This window comes from Hemicordylus capensis, chromosome 4, assembly GCF_027244095.1.
Source record: "Hemicordylus capensis ecotype Gifberg chromosome 4, rHemCap1.1.pri, whole genome shotgun sequence".
Lineage (NCBI taxonomy): Eukaryota > Metazoa > Chordata > Lepidosauria > Squamata > Cordylidae > Hemicordylus > Hemicordylus capensis.
Genome location: NC_069660.1, coordinates 87,731,304 through 87,749,337, shown reverse-complemented (window position 1 = coordinate 87,749,337; position 18,034 = coordinate 87,731,304). Strand labels below are relative to the sequence as shown.

At 40.8% G+C, this 18,034-nt stretch overlaps 1 protein-coding gene across 6 annotated transcripts in view; it reads right to left on the bottom strand.

Annotated features, from left to right (window-relative positions):
- LOC128321938 (vitamin D3 hydroxylase-associated protein-like) overlaps nucleotides 1-17,631 on the bottom strand; it is a 31,714-nt gene extending 14,083 nt beyond the window's left edge. For 4 of the 6 annotated variants that reach the window (XM_053242499.1, XM_053242497.1, XM_053242502.1 and 1 more), the window contains exons 1-9: nucleotides 17,373-17,521; nucleotides 11,187-11,453; nucleotides 9,519-9,632; nucleotides 8,072-8,215; nucleotides 7,074-7,207; nucleotides 5,015-5,221; nucleotides 3,007-3,047; nucleotides 2,263-2,387; nucleotides 1,193-1,318 (exon numbers count right to left, since the gene is read on the bottom strand). In XM_053242499.1, coding sequence (XP_053098474.1) covers nucleotides 1,193-1,318; nucleotides 2,263-2,387; nucleotides 3,007-3,047; nucleotides 5,015-5,221; nucleotides 7,074-7,207; nucleotides 8,072-8,215; nucleotides 9,519-9,632; nucleotides 11,187-11,396 — 1,101 coding nt within the window. In that variant the 5' untranslated portion in view covers nucleotides 11,397-11,453; nucleotides 17,373-17,521. The other 2 variants (XM_053242498.1, XM_053242500.1) reach the window with 2 other exon arrangements.
- Between the last annotated feature and the right edge of the window lie 403 nt (nucleotides 17,632-18,034).

Here is an 18,034-nt window from a genome sequence, read left to right as displayed (position 1 = left end):
CGGTGCTCCCCTCAGTTATCAGCATGCTCCAGCAGCACTCTCCTCCCCCAACTGCCCTCATGCAGCGCCAGCATGCACATGGCCGCCATGTATGCATGGAGGCCATATGTGTGCCAGTACGGCATGGGGGCAGTTGGGGGAGAGTGCCGGTGGCTGATAGCTGAGGGGAAGTGCTGTGGGTCATCCCTCTACTCACACTGCAAAACCTTGTTGCAGCACATGTAAAGGGGCAATTCAGATGATTGCTCCTTACATGTGAGTAAAGAATGTGCAAAGAATGTCCCCTGCAAACTTGGCAAAGAGGCACCTTTTAACGTGTTGATTCTCTTTATTTAGCAGGGGGAGAGTAACTGGCCCTATCTACCTCCAGCACAGTACCTCCAGTGACTGTTGCTGGTGTCTCTCTTAGGTTTCTGTTTAGATTGTGAGCCCTCTGGGGACAGGGATCCATCTTATTTATTTATTATTTCTCTGTGTAAACCACTGTGAGCCATTTTTGGAAGGGCGGTATAGAAATCGAAAGAATGAATGAATGAATTGGCACATCCTTGAGTGACATGGGGTGGGCGTATTCACGTCGAGGCTCTAGCCATATGAGTGGTGGCAGGCTGAGGTTCATCTGAATTGATCCAGAATCTTCCATAAACATTTTACTCCCCCAAGGCCTCTGGTAGGGCTTCTTTCAGAGGAATGACTGTGACCTATTTTAATTTTTAGTTAGAGCATTTTTAGTCTGCATATGTGAATCCCTTTAATACTATTATTTTCAAAAGACTCCATGCAGAACTAAAACAGACCAGAACCCCATATATTCCAACACTGATGTTTGACTTTTGTATTATGCCCATGTGAGAAATTCATGAGGCATGTTCAGCAGGGGGGGGAATTGGTACATTGGAAAGCTAAACCACAATCCTTTACCACATGAACACATTTCAAATCTATACATTCCTATAATGGGAGACTAAATAAACCCCAGAATAGTTCTACCATTGGAATGCAGCATTTAGCTCTGTGTCTGTGTCTTGGATGTGAATGGGGCTTTTGCAGGAAGTGGAGAGAAGAGAAAATCACTTCCCCCGCCCACTTTGCTGGCATAGAATGTACCATATATATATTTTGCAAGCAACACTCTTCCTTGGCCTATCTAGAAAGGAATGAAAGAGACAGCAGCAACACCAAATGTACATACCGTATGACCAGCTTCTTGGAGAAGCTTCCTAGTTTCATGCACAGCCCTCCTCATGCAGGGAGGGAGCAAGAAATAGTTATCAGAGTCATAATATCCAATCCTGAGGGGCATGGAACTGGAGTATACCTAGGGGGGAAAGTGTACACTTTTAGTAGATATCATCAATGTATGAACAGCTGCAGAGTTAAATTACGAGGTCATTCACACAATCAAAAACTATGTTCTATCTGGGTTTGGGAGCTGTGTGTGTTCCCAATTTTTTGGTTATGTGGAAGCAAGTTAAGAGGAAAACCTGGGTAGAAGTGCTTGGGTGGAAGCAAGATAGGAGGAAAAACTACCCAGGTTTTCCTGGGTATGACCTTTCCTGTGTGAATGACCTCTATGACAATCACATTTTTATTTTCTTTGCTCTGACAATCCACTGGCTGGAATGGTCCCAGCCTTGGAAAAAACTACAAACCCAGCAAAGGTGGGGAGAGTCAAATCACAGAAGGTGGTTGCTTGTTCCCTCACAATAGAAAGTGAAGAGGTAGAATTGGTTCTTCGTTACAGGCCAAAGGCACCAGTTGGTGCTTCACTTCAGGCCAAAGAGAGTTGAAGCAGGTCGAATCTGAATAATCCTGTGAACATGAATCCCTCTGCTATGTATATTGTGTCTTTTTAATTTTTATATCATAAATCTTTTTACTATAAATGTTTAATGATTGTAAACTGCCTTGGGGGCCCCTTTTAGGGCCAAATGTTGGGATATAAATCCCAATAAGGAATTAATCCCAACTGAAGAAATCCCAGTTTAAAAAGCACACCTTATTTTTTTAAAGCTGCTCAGGCTACAATAGCAGGCAGGGAATAATACAGCCTCACTGCCTGGCCTGCTTTATATACAGCATTATATACAGCTTATATACAGCCTCACTGCCTGGCCTGCTTTATATACAGCATTATATACAGCTTAAAATGAGGCATTTCTATTTTCCACTTTCCATAATGCCAGGGATCTATGCATTGTCAACCACCGCACCAAATACAGATTCTCAATCACAATCACTTGTAGCCTAACCTTCATCTACCTTCTCATTGAAAGGCATAGGTGGCACAGTGGGGTCCAGCTGGAACATTTCATCACATAAGAGAGCCTTCATGCACAGTACCAGGCTGTCGACATCCCTTGCCATTGGACCCAGTGTTGATGCAACTGTAGTTGAAAGAAGAAGATAGACATGTGGTTTATTGACTGATCAATTTAAGAACTAGTATACAGCCTTTCCAGTTCTAAAAATGGAACCACTCAAAGTGGTTATGGATAATTCAACTCATGGGACCTGGTGTTGTCAATCAAATATGCAATGAAAATGTGAGAAGACTTAACAAGAGCCAGAGAATGCATTCTAGGAGAGAATCCTTTAAGGTAAAAAGGATGCCCTCTCATCCAAGAAACAGTTTCATACATGTTTTAAAAATGCAATCTTTTATTTTTTTAAAAGTGAAAGATGAACAAATACAACCTGCTACTAAAAAAAAATGGGGGTAGAGAGCTCACATGAAGCATGGGGAGAGGGGCAAGTGACAGTTGACCCAGCAATTAACTTGTTGGTATGTATGTACTCATTAAGTATAGGTCATGCCATGGATGAGCACTGTTTATATTACCCTGACTTCACCTCTTTTGGAAGATGATCTCTTCCTACCTCCAAGTTTGCATTTCAACAACCATTCACACAATATTCATTTTGCCCAAGCCTGGAAAGCCACTTCTTATATTCATGCATTTCCTTCTTTCCCCACTTTGGACAGAAAAAGAAGAAATAATTTACCAGAGAGTATTCCATCAACAGGGGCCTTTACTCCTGAATAGCTGTAGAATGGAGACATGTACAAAAACATGGTTGATAAATCTGATACATTCACAAGCAGAGGAAGCTATAAACAGATTACCACCCTGTGAAAGCAACAATGTACAAATTTGATCACAGGCATACTGTAACTAAAAGACAGATACCTATTAGTGATACAGAATAACCCATCTTTTAAAAAAATACAAGGCTCATTTGCATACATTTTAGAAATCTGTCCCAAAGTATTAGGTTAGATGACAAAAGCCAATCTAAGGTTCCACTCTGCAGGTATACATGGCAAACATTCTACAAATATTATGCACAGTGAAATAGAACCTAGCTTCTTGCTACAAATTCATTCATCATCACTGAGCTAGGTTATGATAGCAGAAGTGTTTCTCAAGAAGATGTGGCACATACTAACACAGGGGAAAGAGTCTTATTAGTGACCCACTTATGCAAATAAAAAAGAAACATACACATCTAGTGAATGAGACTATTATTTCATATTCAAAAGATGAAAAATCAGTCCATTTTACATATAAACAGAACCATGCATAGTAAAAGTCTCTTGTTAAAAGAAAAAGGATAAGAATGGGATATTAATAACACAGAAAACAATATCCAATTGCCAGTGAGCTGAAATTATTGCTTAATTCACTTCTCTACTGGAGAAATGAGCCTTGCATTTATTTCCACCAATTTCTTGTGAACCAATATAAGAACATAAAAACAGCCCTGCTGGATCAGGCCTGAAGCCCATCCAGTTCAGCCTCCGGTTTCACACAGTGGCCCACCAGATGCCTCTGAGAAGCCCAGTGGCAAGAGGTGAGGGCATGCTCTCTGAGGGCATGCTCTCTCTTGCTGTTGCTCCCTTGCAACTGGTATTTAGAGGCATCTTGCCTCTTAGGCTGGAGGTGGCCTATAGCCACCAGACCAGATCAGACCAGATCAGAGGCCTACATAGTTACTGTAAATCAGGAGGATAGTGCATTCAGATGCAAGGTCTGCCACTCAGAAGGAGTTACAGCTTACAGGATACAGGACGTTCTACCAGTTCTATTTGTATTAGCCCTAAACCAGCACAAGCGAATGGAGAAAAATCTTGCTGGAGAGTGGGAACATCATGCTCAGGGGCATAACTGTGATCATCCTATTTGTCGGGCAGGTTGTTTTAAGTAATGTGAAATGTGCACTTTTTGCTGTGTTGCTTTAATTTTGTTTATTTGCTCTCCCAGTGTTAAAGTAAGTGTGTGTGTGTGTGTGTGTGTGTGTGTGTGTGTGTGTGTGTGTGTACACAGACAGCAGAGCTGCCTTTGGAAGAAAAGCAGTCCTAGTGGTGCAGACTTAAAGGGCTAGATGATCTTTTCTCCACTGCAGTGAAGGGATGCCTTAATTTCAGCACTTTTAAAAGTACTCAAAATCATGTTAGTCTGGGGATGTCGCAGGCACTTCCCAAGAGGTAGAGGTAGTTATACCATGATAATCAAATGAATGAATGACTAAATAAATAAATAATAACTGTTCAGCCACATTTCAAATAGCACTTCCAGTCTCAGTGCCTGCACTCACAGGAGAAGAATTAAGCTCTTTCAGCAACTATTTTCAAATGCCTCAATGCTTGAAAATGTGAATTCCCTACAAGGCAAACACTTGCTGAACAAACATTTGGATCCTGTTGTGTGTTAAATACACAAAACCCATAAGACATGTAAAGGCCCATAACAGGAATCACTTAGTGAGTAGGCATCTTCACTGCCAATGTCTGTGCGTGACCGAGTCAGTCATTTGACTATCTCTCTCAAAAACATTGCAAATGTTTTCTTTGCACATGAATTCGTCCATGCTGCTTCTTTAAGTGTTTATTAAAATCATTACAACCTATGCTTTGATCCAAAATAGGATCTCCAAGACATCTAACAATAAAGTTAAAACAAAGAATATCAAGCATTTACACTAGCGTGCAAATAATAGTTTCAGCACATACCTCAGCCTGCCTGCTGTTGGCTTTAGCCCGCAAAGGCCACAGAAGCTGGATGGTAAGCGGATACTTCCACCTACATCTGAGCCAAATCCCAGGATTGAGCCTCCTCCTGCAATTATTGCACCTTCCCCTCCTGATGAACCACCAGGGCTTCTCTTGTGATCAAAAGGGTTCACTGTCTGGCCAAAAAATGAGTTACTGCAGTCATAGCTACAAAATGACAAAAAGGATGCCTGTTAAAAAAAAATTTCTAGACCATTGGACCACTATAGGGTAGCAGACTCTAGCTGTCATTCCCTTCTTAGAATGCAGTCCCCAACACACTTACTAGAAATGAAAGTCTGTTGGACACAGTGGGACTTATTTCTGAATAAAAGTATTTTGGATTCGGTTATTAGAATTAATACTGGCACATATTAGGTATATCCCAAGAGCTCTAGCAATTTCCTCAGATCACGCCGATTACAATGTACTGGGAACTGAGAGTAGGAACAGCAGGTTGTACTATGCCAGAGTCTGGTTAAAATGTCTGGTTAAAATGTGTAGCACACCAACTTTATCGCTTGGAGTTCTGCTTGGAGCACATTCTGCAAGTTCAGTACTAGCTCCTGAGTGCCTGCTAGGCTCAGCTGGAAGTGATGAACTCCAACATCTTCTCCAACCTGGGTAGCATCTACTCAGAGATGACCCAGTAGCCTGCATTCGTCTGTGATCTGCTAAGGGCACTTCCTTGACATCAACTGCACAGAGACATTTTCATTGGCAACTCATAAGAACATAAGAACAGCTCTGCTGGATCAGGCCCAAGGCCTATTAGTTCAGCATCCTGTTTCACACAGTGGTCCACCAGATGCCTCTAAGAAGCCCACAGGCAAGAGGTGAGGACATGTCCTCTCTCTTGCTGTTGCTCCCTTGCAACTGGTATTTAGAGGCCTCTTGCCTCTGAGGCTAGAGGTGGCCTAAAGCCCTCAGACTAGTAGCCATTGATAGACCTATCCTCCATGAATTTGTCTAATCCCCTTTTAATGCTATCCACTAGTGGCCATCACCACATCCCATGGCAGAGAATTACATAGATTAATTATGTGCTATGTGAAAAAGTACTTCCTTTTGTTGGTCCTAAATTTCCCGGCCTTCAGTTTCATGGTATGAGCCTTGGTTCTAGTGCTGTGAGAGAGGGAGAAAAATTTCTCTCTGTCCACTCTCTCTACTCCATGCATAATTTTTTACACCTCTGTCATGTCTCCCTGTAGTCACCTCTTTTCCATACTAAAAAGCCCCAGATGCTGTAGCCTTGCATCTGAGTTGTTTGTGTGATCTTTCTTCATAACTATGAAATGATTAAAGGGCAAGAATTTTCTTAGAGTTATGACCTGGTGACCAAAACAGAATTCTTGTTATTGTGAGTCTCCTTCAGTAAAAAATAAAAAACTGTATGAGCTGCCCCTTATAACCAAACTTATAACCAAGACAAAGGGAAGATTAACAACCCTGGTCAGAAGACCCATTCCGAGTCAAGGGACATGAGAATTAAGAAAAATACAAAGGAGGCTATCCTCACACACCCCACCTTGCACAATATATGAAAGATATTTCACATAGCTGATTAGGTTATGGAAATGAGGAAAAGGATCCTCCACTTTTCAGTCAAGACACAAGAAATATGTGGTTGGTGCACTACATATTTGGTTGGTGTTAAATATTAGAACCTCCTACTGTCGGCTTAATTCCACCCATGGACCATTCTTCCTGGTAAGGTTCCTTTCAATTTCTAAGTAGTGTGTTTCAGTTAAGAGCATGTTTGTTTAACTCCAATTAAAAAGTGAGTAAGTATGTCTTTATTCCAGAATCTAGGGCACTGTACAAAAGCTGGAGTCCGTGCTTCCTCAGTACTTCACTTCACACCCATCACTGAAAATAAAGTTCTGATCTGTCATTTTAAAGTCAACGAGAAATGAGTATTATGATTTGCTAAAAGAAAACATCAGAGTTGATGTGTGTTGTGGATTATTTGCACCAGTAAAGAAAAGGAATATGTTTTGTATTAATTCTGATAACTTACGTGAATAAGGATTGGGGAACATTGGTGATTACGAATGGATTAGCGCCCTGCCTCTTTAACACCTTAACTAATACACTGTCCTCTTCCTCCAGAACACTAAGTGACTGACTGAAGCCACATGTTGCTGAGTGGCCCTAGAAATGAAGCAGCTTGTTAGATATAAAGCATTGTTATCATTGGCAGTCATTGTTTTGTTGGCAGTGAAATATTGGGGGGGGGGGAACTGCCATTTACTGAGTCAGACCATTGGTCTATCTAGCTCAGTATCATCTTCACAGACTGGCAGCGGCTTCTCCAAGGTTGCAGGCAGGAATCTCTCTCAGCCCTATCTTGGAGAAGCCAGGGAGGGAACTTGAAACCTTCTGCTCTTCCCAGAGCGGCTTCATCCCCTGAGGGGAATATCTTGCAGTGCTCACACATCATGTCTCCCTTTCATATGCAACCAGGGCAGACCCTGCTTAGCTATGGGGACAAGTCATGCTTGCCACCACAAGACCAGGGAAGGGGGATAAAACCAAAACTTTGAATCCAGCATTTCAACAGCCATCCAATATAATCCACAGCTTCCATACTTATCCTTTAAAGGGTGTTTTCTGCTCGTGTGCATAACAAAGAGTTCTGGGCCACTTAAGCGCTTGCATACTTCTCCATCAAGGTAAAATGACCCAATAAATGTGATGTCATCCAGTGTCCCTTCTTCTTCACTACACATTACCATATTGATATATTACCATATCAAAAAGCTGAATGTCAAGTTGTCCCCTTGTTGTTCTGCTCTTATTGCAAGTTCTTTTTATTTCCTACATATGATCTCTTGCAAAGCCTTCATAGGCACACTCTTAATTTGCTGCTGGATAAGCTTTTTCTGAGGTTACAATCCTGTCAATGGACTGAACAATACCCATAGTTGCACTTTTGAGTAGGCTTTCGGTAGTACTTCTATGGTAGGTCTGCATCTGACTCTAGACACTTGCTGTAATTCATAGAAGCAGAATCACCTTGTAACCAATATGGTCTTTGATACTGACAGGTACACCATACAGCAAGCCCTTTTCCTTTTCCTTTTTCAGTTCCCGAAGATGTTGCTCACATTCTGGAATAAAATGGCTCACACAATTCACTTCCTGGGTTACTGTTAATGACTGTCCAGAGAAAGACAAAAAAACCAAAACAAAAAAATGGAGCGTTAATTAGCAATAGAACCATGCTTCCCTTTGCTATTTGAAGTCCTATGCATAGAATTTAGAGTGGGAAATGGAAAATTAAAACTGAAACATGCCCCCCACCCCACAAGTCCTTCCTTGTGGCTTTCTCATCCCAAGGCTTTCTCTTAAAAAGAAATACCTCCAACAATGTCTTATTCTTGCCCTCTGTTACCAATATTTATTGACAAAAATATTAATTCTATGGGGGGGGGGGAATGTCCAGATATTCCAATTAGAACACAATATGCAAATATAGTTTATAGACATTTGAATAGGCAACTTCCTTTGGTTTGGGATGTGGTGTGTCTGCTGGAAAATTCATACTAGCCCTGAATAACAATACCTAGATTCTTATCAAGGGATTAGTTCTATTGGCTTGAATATAACTAAAAATTAATATTTTTGTGTTAATTAATATTTGCTTAATGTTAAAATGACCATCCTGTTGCTTCTCAAACTGTTAAAATATTTGTTCTTTCCCTACTTCCATCTACCATGCAGACATCTTTGTTGAAGAGTACTGGGTAATAACTGTGGGAGACCCTTCTCTGAGGGTACCAGTGAGAGCAAATAGAAGATGAATCAATCTAGTGAAATCATGCTGTATTCACTGGGACCAGCTCCCTAGTAAATGTGACTAGGACTGCATCCTAACAATACCAAATGACAACCTAACAAAACCTCTTCCAGATGGTGATTTATTTCAACAGCAGCAGAAAATCCAAAGGGAGATTTAATGAGTTGTCCACATTATGTTCAAATACGTTGCATGAGTTCTTGGCATCATCCACCGACAACCCATGAAAATAGCCATGTCTTTTCAATACTACTTTTATTGGACTTGAAATGGATTGTCAGCAGATGACACCAAGAATTTATGCAATGTATGTGAATGTCAAGTGGACAAACTAAATAAATAAATAAAGAGTCTTTTAATTAGACTCATAGATTTTAACATTGTTTTAATTTTTAAAATTGTTTTAATTTGTGCTGTTTTACGGTAAACCACACTGAGACATAATTTTTGGGTGGAATATAAATATAAATAAATAAATAAACTCATTAAATCTCCTGTCAGAATTTTCACTGGTTGAAATAAATCATGTCTGGAAGAGCCTGGAATTTATGAAAATTTACCTAAATTATTAAGATTGCAGAATGTGATGTTTTGCACAAACATTAGAGACCCCCTTTTTTTTCTGAAGGCACAACTGAAGTAGCTGTGGTTCATTCTTCTCACCTTCTCCATATAGGCATAAAGGACACTTTCTAGAGACAAGGACCCATCCTTCTGCTTTTCCACCAGCTCTACCAAAGGCAGAGAAAGGATGTGAGCAGTTTGTATCCCGGGGTTCTGTAATGAGAGCATGCATAATAATTTGCCCTGACTTGGTTGAATGTAAATGGCTCCAAACATTTACCAGTCTTTCAACTTAGCCCTAAACCTCCATTTTGTTTCCACTTGGATTCTGAATGGCAAGATGAAAGACAGAGTCAAGTAGTGGCTAAAGTGTTGGACTTAACTGTAGAGACCTGGGTTCAAATCCCCATTCAGCCACAATGCTCAGTGGATGATGTCAGGCCGGTCACTATATCAATCAGCCTAACATACCTCACAGGGTTGTTGTGAGGATAAAATGAATGAGCAATGTACATTTTTGTGCCCTGAACTCCATGGAGGAAAAGCAAGTTTTAAAATGTACTAAGGTTAGAAGAACGAAGGGTGGCAATTTGCTTTACCTTCTGTCTGTGTCTGCTGGTTTATAGAGCTTTGTGAAGAGATAAGTCATCCTGAAGCTTTCTTAATGAAACAAATGTGAAAATCAAGCAAAGCTAAGAGTTTGCTGGTGTGTCTGTCCACAGCTTGCCATTCAGAAAGATAAAGACTAAACCAAGAGCTCTTAAACCTGGATCCTCAGATGTTGTTGAATTATAACTCCCATCATCCCCAGCCACAGTGGCCAAAGGAGATAAGAGATGTTGCTGTCCAACAATATAGGAACACAGGAAGCTGCCGTATACACTGAATCAGACCTTTGGTCTATCTAGCTCAGTATTGTCTGCACAGACTGGCAGCAGCTTCTCCAAGGTTGCAGGTAGGAATCTCTCTCAGCCCTATCTTGGAGAAGCCAGAGAGGGAACTTGAAATCTTCTGTTCTTCCCAGAGTGGCTCCATCCCCTGTGGGGAATATCTTACAGTGCTCACATGTGGTCTCCCATTCAAATGCAGCCAGGGTGGACCCTGCTTTTCTAGGGGGACAAGTCATGCTTGCTACCACAAGACCAACTCTTCTCTGGAGACCAAGTTTGAAAAGCCCTGAACTAAAGGATGGGAGCGGGGTGTGTGTGAATCATATTTGAGAATTATCAGGCTTCAAGCAATTCAATAAATATGTGCTAACAGGGTTATTAATTATATCATCATCATCATCATCGCCGCCGCCACCATGTGACCTGTGCAATAGCAGCATGCAAAAATAGCCAGTTCAGCTAATTCAGTTCTGTGGTTCAACACTGCTTACACACCAATGAACATTTCAATGGAAAGAACTTCAAACAAACTCCTAAAAATGGAATTCCTCACTCCTGGGCAATTTTACAATTCATGACGCTGGAAGTGAGCCAGAGTGAACCTCGGACTGCATTTGGGCATGTGGTTGAGGGAGCTGACCTCGAATTTCACAATTCTCAACTCTTTGCACTCTCAGTTTTACAATTCTTCTTTTTAAATTAGCTGAAATGTGTAGAACTGCAAAGAAACATTGGACATCAAAATCAGAGTATTCTCAAAGTCCGGTTATTCACTGGTGTTCCATTATGCATCATCACACAATTAGCACAAATCCTATGAACTGCAATCTGTGGTGAGACTATCCCAAACACACAAACACAGTTGGAGAAAGTATACCTGCTGCTTAAACTCCTGGACAGCTTTTGCCATTTGTTCCAAGCCAAGATCTCTCTTCCTTCTTGCTTCTTGTATTTGTTTTTTGATCCTTTTGTGGCCCACCCATTTGACTGTCAAGAAGGCTGCAACTGAGCCACAAGTCAGGGCAATTACAACACGAAGATCAGCTTTCACCTCAGGCCACGGCTGCCTCAACCATTCATGGGTCATAGTGAAAGCACCTTGCAGATATTCTAGAATCAGAGCACTGGATAGTGTTTTGGGATCCTGAAAGGTACAGCAAAAGTAAGGTGAAAACCAACTGATTTAATCCCATCAAGCTAGCCTGTGTTCACAGCAACTTTATTTTGAACCATATTGCAATGCCTTATTCATTCTTGGGTGGTTCAACAATTATTTTGAAAATCAAAGTTGACAACAATTGTTAAAAGGGTAAGAACAGTAACAGGTGGCAAAGAGTTCCACGTGCTATTGGACCTCCTGCCTATAATCTTTAAGACGTTGAATGAGGAATGATTGGCAGCTTCGGTAAGATTAGTACACACACACATGTTTTTATTATTCTTTACACAGCAGATGCAATATGTGATTAAGTATATCCAATACAGGACACACCATTTACACATTCACACGCTATTACCACTAAGTGAATATAAGATCAGTTCTAACCAGTCCTGCAAACTATTGTTCCAAGTTCTCATTGCCACTCAGTCTAGACTTGCCAAGGAACCCAAACCAGGATTATGGATATCAGGAATGGTTAAGCATTTGTCTTCTTCCTAAGCTCAACAAATGAGCCCAAATTCATCCTTTTTATGCTGCTGGACAAACAACATTTATATTAGCAATAGCAATAGCACTTACATTTATATACCGCTCTATAGCCGGAGCTCTCTAAGCGGTTTACAACGATTTAGCATATTGCCCCCAACATTCTGGGTACTCATTTTACCGACCTCGGAAGGATGGAAGGCTGAGTCAACCTTGAGTCAACCTATTAATGATACAGTTGGGTGTGTGTCTGATAAACAAGTCCAAATTGATATTGCTGGTTCAGCTAATGGTCCCAAAATAGCAAGTGCCCAGGCCAGACCTTCTGAATTCAGGTAAACCTCTTAGCCAATGTCACATGTGAGCTGATATCAAATCACACCCTTAATAGATCTTCTGGTTATTTTGTCTGGTTGCTGGTAGATTATGAAATGCCTATATAATCTATATTTGGTCAACTACTTGTGTTTTATTGGCTCTCAGGATTCAGGTTAGCATTTCTCCAATTTCTGGATAAATGTGGAAGAGTGATTTTAGTTGCTCAAGAGAAAATTGCAAGTTAACTAGCTGTTGGAAGCATTAGGCCATCAGGTTTAAGTCTCTGTCAATATTCTTGGAATGGTTTGGGATTCCAGTCCTTGGTTTAAAACATGTTTTCTTACGCTAAATACAACACTCCAGCTGGAGCCCTGATAATATATTAGTATGCATATTTCTGGTTTTGGAAATTTAAATACAAAGTTGTGGCATGCTTTCTGTCAAGGTAGCCAGCTAGCAGACAACAGGAGTGTTGTATTCTATCCAGTATATTTTATGTTTTGTTGTATAGAAGTTTGTCCCAGAGGGGATCTTGTAGTGTAGAGAGGGTGGAGGGTGGAGTCAGAAAGGAAAAGGGAGAGAATGGAGAAGGAGAAAATGGAGTTGTTATTGAATAAACTTAGTTAAATCTATACAAGATTACTTTGTGTGTGACAGAAGCAGCTATAAAACAAGTAGCTGTGTAGGCCATTATGCAAATAGATCAGAGACCCTTAGGCCAAGTTTCCTAACCAGAGGAATTGCTTACTGACTTCTACCAAGGCACACACAGCAAGGAATGCAGTGCTGCTGTACCACAGAACGGTTTGTTGACACACATATATACTAAGACAGGCCATGGTTCCAACCGCCTTGGGATTTTTTAAAATGAAAGGCGGTACATAAATTTAACAATAAAATAAATAAATAAATGTATTGGGGGACCATCTAACCAATAGAATGGATGTGTTCTGTTCAACATGTTTTTCAAGAATGGATGAAATGTATGGAAAGGGTCAAATTCTAGAGAAAGCTCTAAGATCTATTACTTGGAACACTAATCAAAGAGAACGCACTTTACACTCTGGTACAGCCTGTACTTCAAGGCAAGTTGACCTACTGAATGATTATTGGAAGTATGAACAGCAAGTGTGATTACAAAGTTGACACCAGCTCAAGTCAAGTCAATCTTTATTTACGGTCATTGACCAAACAAGAAGAAGAAGAAGAAGAAGAAGAAGAAGAAGAAGAAGAAGAAGAAGAAGAAGAAGAAGAAGAAGACTTTACATACTTAAAACAGTCAATCATGCATATAAAGATAAACATTAACAATTATATATAGTTACATTAAAAATCTATTCCTTTAAATTTCGCATTCTGGTGGCGACATAACAAAATTTAGCTACTACATATGATACTGTTACATTCTTATCTGCTAATAGGTATGTTACAACAAAGTAGTCTGTCTGTCCCTTGATTTCTTTTATCAATGGGCTAATTAGTTGATACCTCAATTTTTGATAGATTGGACATTTTAAAACAATGTGAACCATAGTTTCAATCGCCCTTCCGCAAAAGCATTTGCGATCTTCATACTGTGATTTCAGGTACTTCCTGTAAAGCTTTGCGGAGGGAAAAGCATTGAACCTAGCCCTAGAAAAGACCCAACAAAACTTGCTCAAAGTAACTGTAAATAGATATGTTGCCAGAACAAGATCCGACTTCGTGTATATTTGTTTATAAAAGGATGATAGGTGGGCTTTCTCTTCTTGGATATTAATATCAATTAATCTCTGTCGTAGGAGGCTACAAGCTGCATTATCACCACTCTCTAACAGTAGGACGGATGATAGGCCACATTGACACAATTTATCTATTATTTTCCGGAACCAGGATGTCTGAGGCTCGGCCTCAGAGATAATCACTGTTGCCTTCTCTCCCCACCTTCCACATGCTGAATACACATTCATATGCAGATACCACTCAGTTCATATCCATCCAAATTTTACACGCTTTACTTCTATTGTCTTCATGTCATATAGAAATCAGATGGTATGATTCCCCTTTCTTCTACCCAGTTCTGGTATTTTACAGTATTATTCCTGTAGCTTTATTCTTTATTACATCGCTGCTTTATTGCTGTTACCATATACACATTAAGTTGCAGAAATTTTAAAATAAAAATAAATTGTCTCACAAGGGAAAGAAGTTCACTAGAGATGTGCACAAAACCGGCCAGGTTCGGTTTTGGTTCCCTCGAGCCCGATCTGGTCCAGTTCGACCACCTAACCGGTTTGGACTGGTTTGGGTGGAGGTCTACTGGTAAAGGGGAATCTGGTGAGGATTCTTCTTTGCCAGTCAAGGGGCAAGGGACTTCCCTAAGTCTAGAGAGTGAGGGGGGGAGTTATTTAGTACTTACAAGTCCCATTTGTTGTGGTGGCTGCAGGCAGGGCAGCTCTCCCTCACCCCGCTGGCCTCCTCCAAATTAGCCCGGGCCAGTGGCAGCCTGGTTCAGGCCTTCTTCAGCCTGGTTCAGGCTTCTGTGCATGTATGGGGGCCATTTTAGTGACTTCTGCACATGCACAGAGGTCATTTGCACTACCACAAATTGTGTGGTCACACAAATGGTCTCTGCACATGTGCAGAAGTCACTAAAATGCCCCTGTATGTGCACAGAGGCCTGAACTGGTCTGCCGCCAGCCCGGGCTACTCTGGGGAAGTCCAGCAGGAGTGGGGGGACCCCCTGACACCCCCTCCCCATGGCCACCACTGCCACAACAAATGGGACTGGTAAGTACTAAATGATTCCTCTCGCGCCCCCTCTAAACTTAGGGAACCCCCACCACACCCCTTTACTGGTAAAGGGGAATCCTCACCACTGGATCCTCAGCATCCTCACAGGTAAAGGTGAGGAATCCTCACCTTTACCAGTAGACCCTGCAAACTGGCCCAGTCTAGTTCAACCCCGAACACGCCTAAAGTCCACATGATAAGGGAGGCATACTTCCCTACAGTCTAAGTGTCCAGAGAAGCATGGAAATTATTTATTCATGATTTATTAAATGATTTGCATCTCACAATATATTTTCTATTAGAGGAGTGTTCAGTGTTGCTAGCATTTCCAGTCAAATACAACACCAACAAAATATAAATACAAACTATCAAAAGAAACCATGAGTATTGCATAGTATCAGTATTATATGAGGGGCACACATAATCATGAGCCCTATGGGACAATGTCATTTTTATCAAATGATAAATCATCACCAAGAAGGAGCCATATGGGTTTCTTGAGGCAGTGGAGAAGACCCTCCCCTGCATATCCACTAAGCACACTTCAGGTGGTGTGCAGGGGTCCATCCAAAGATCTGAGCAGCCAAGCAGGAACACAAGGAGGAAAGTAGGGGTATGCAGATCGATTTGAATCTTAATCAATTCAACTCAAATCTGGGTGATTGGAGTGATTTGAATTTGAATCAAATCACTCCTTAAAAGGACAATTCAATTCTAATTCGATTCAAGTTGATTTGATTTTCAAAATTTGATTCAAATTCTATTTGAGAGCCATTTGGCATCTTTTTTAAACCATCCAGACCCCCTAATTGGTTTTAAAAGGTGCCAAAACAGGCTCGAATTGATACAAATTTGAATCAAATTTTCAGACCAGATTAGAGTTTGATTCAAACTCAAAATGAATTTTTGGAATTTGATTCTTATTCAAAATGAATTTTTAAAAATGGTTTCTTGCACATCTCTATAAGAAAGTGGTTCTTTCAGTCCCTTGAGCCTAAACAGTTCAGAACTTTAAAGGTGATAACCTCTATTCTGAGCTGGTATCTGAAACAAAGAAGAAGCCGACTTGGCTTATATAAGAAGAGTCACATTATCTTTGTTTTTTAAAAAATCTATATTTTAATCCTCTCCCTTAAAGTCAATCATCTGGTGAGGTTCTCTGATAGACTTTCAGTAACTCTCTGCCCTCTCATGATTACTAGCTATTCAGTAGAAAGCACCCAGAAATAGGAAGACAGAATGCTATACACCTCCATCTGCTCTGCTTGCTGCTTCCTTCCTTCCTCAGCCAGATAAACTAAACACCTAAGACCAAATGATTTCAGAATACAGAATGAAGGTAAGGTAATCACACCCAGTTTCCTAAAAAGAACTAGGGGTGAGGGGGGAAATGCAACAGTACATCAGCTTACTGTATCTCTCAATGCAGAGTAATTTGCTTTTACATTACCTAGCAATGGTTAAAACTAAAGGCAGGCTCACACCACAAATACATATTTTCTAATCCGAACAATGTTCACAATTTTGTCCTTAGTAATCAAGTCAGTTACGCTAAACTTTGATTTAATAAAGTTGGCGCCTCAATCTAATTTTTTAAACTTCTGGGTGACAAACGCAAGTTCAGATAGGAAGAATGGAAGAAAAGGTAAAAGGAATATTCCATTTCTACCTGAATGGAAAATGTTCTTCCAACAAACAAAGAAAGGAAGGAAGGAGTCTTGTTATCTGGGGCCAAGTGGTAAGTAGACCTATGTAAGAATTCATAGCTCCGTTAGAGAGGGGTGTAAATGGACAATGGAGACTAATACCCCTAGTGCTGCATTGCTTCCTTGATGTGGGGAGATCATTGCTGAGGAAAATTTTGCCACAGGTTCCTGCCAGTCAATACCTCCACCCCTGCAGTTTTACTACCACCACCGGTCCAGATCCTCCTTCCCAGCCCAACTGCCTCTAAAGCCCCCACTTTGCTACAACACATTTACAAAACTTACAGAAACTTGCTTTGCTCTTAGTTTCCCTCAGGCACCGGCGTGTTCATGTTCTAGCTGAACTGCACATAAGAAGTCCATTCTGCAAATTGTGTGAAAACAGTGCCAGTTTGTGGAAGAGGGACTCCTCCCCACCCCCAGACAAACAGGTGCATGAAGTTGTCCCACATACAAAGAAAATGCACTTACATGCATATACATATACAATCCAAGTTACAAAATAAAACTAAAATAAACAAAACAGTTCCACAAAATAAAAACAATGAAAAACAATTCACAGAATAAAGCAATTAAATTTCACAGAACAAACACTGCAACCACATTCCAGGACACTCACTATTGTTGTCCTCTCCGTTTCACTCTTCCTTTTACAGATAACAGATACTGCATCGAGCAATCACCCTTTGTCAGTTCTTAACTAATTCTAATCCTTCCATCTCATTTTGTCTCTCCCACACTCTCCAGGTCCTTTCCACAGAAAGCCACACTCACCTTCACCTATCCTCTTTACTGCGGCACACACTGTAAGGCATATGGACTGCCTGAGCCCTGGGAGGGACTAAGTCTACATGCTGGGCAAGGTGATCCGAGAAGCATGAGCAATGGGGGTGGAGTTCCAGAGAGTGCTCTTAATTTACCTCCTATGTTAAAATGAGCTGTTCAGATGGAAGGCCAATGAGTTGATGCACAAAAATAGCAAGGAAAGCACAGTGCAGGAGTGTCCAGCAGGCTTTGATCAGTTAGAGTTATACTTGCATAGTACTGTACAGACCTTCAGCCTATGGTGGCAGTTTTTAATAGCAGCATGAGGGGTAGAAATTGAACAATCTATTTATGCTTTTCCAGCATGAAGATGCTGCAATATAAAAATATTCACATGTTGAATTTATACTCGTCATTAAAAGGTACACAAGTCTGCAAGAAAACAAGTGGTGTCTGTCTTATTAGATTGTGAGCCCTTTGGGGACAGTGAACAATTTAATTTAATTTAATTTAATT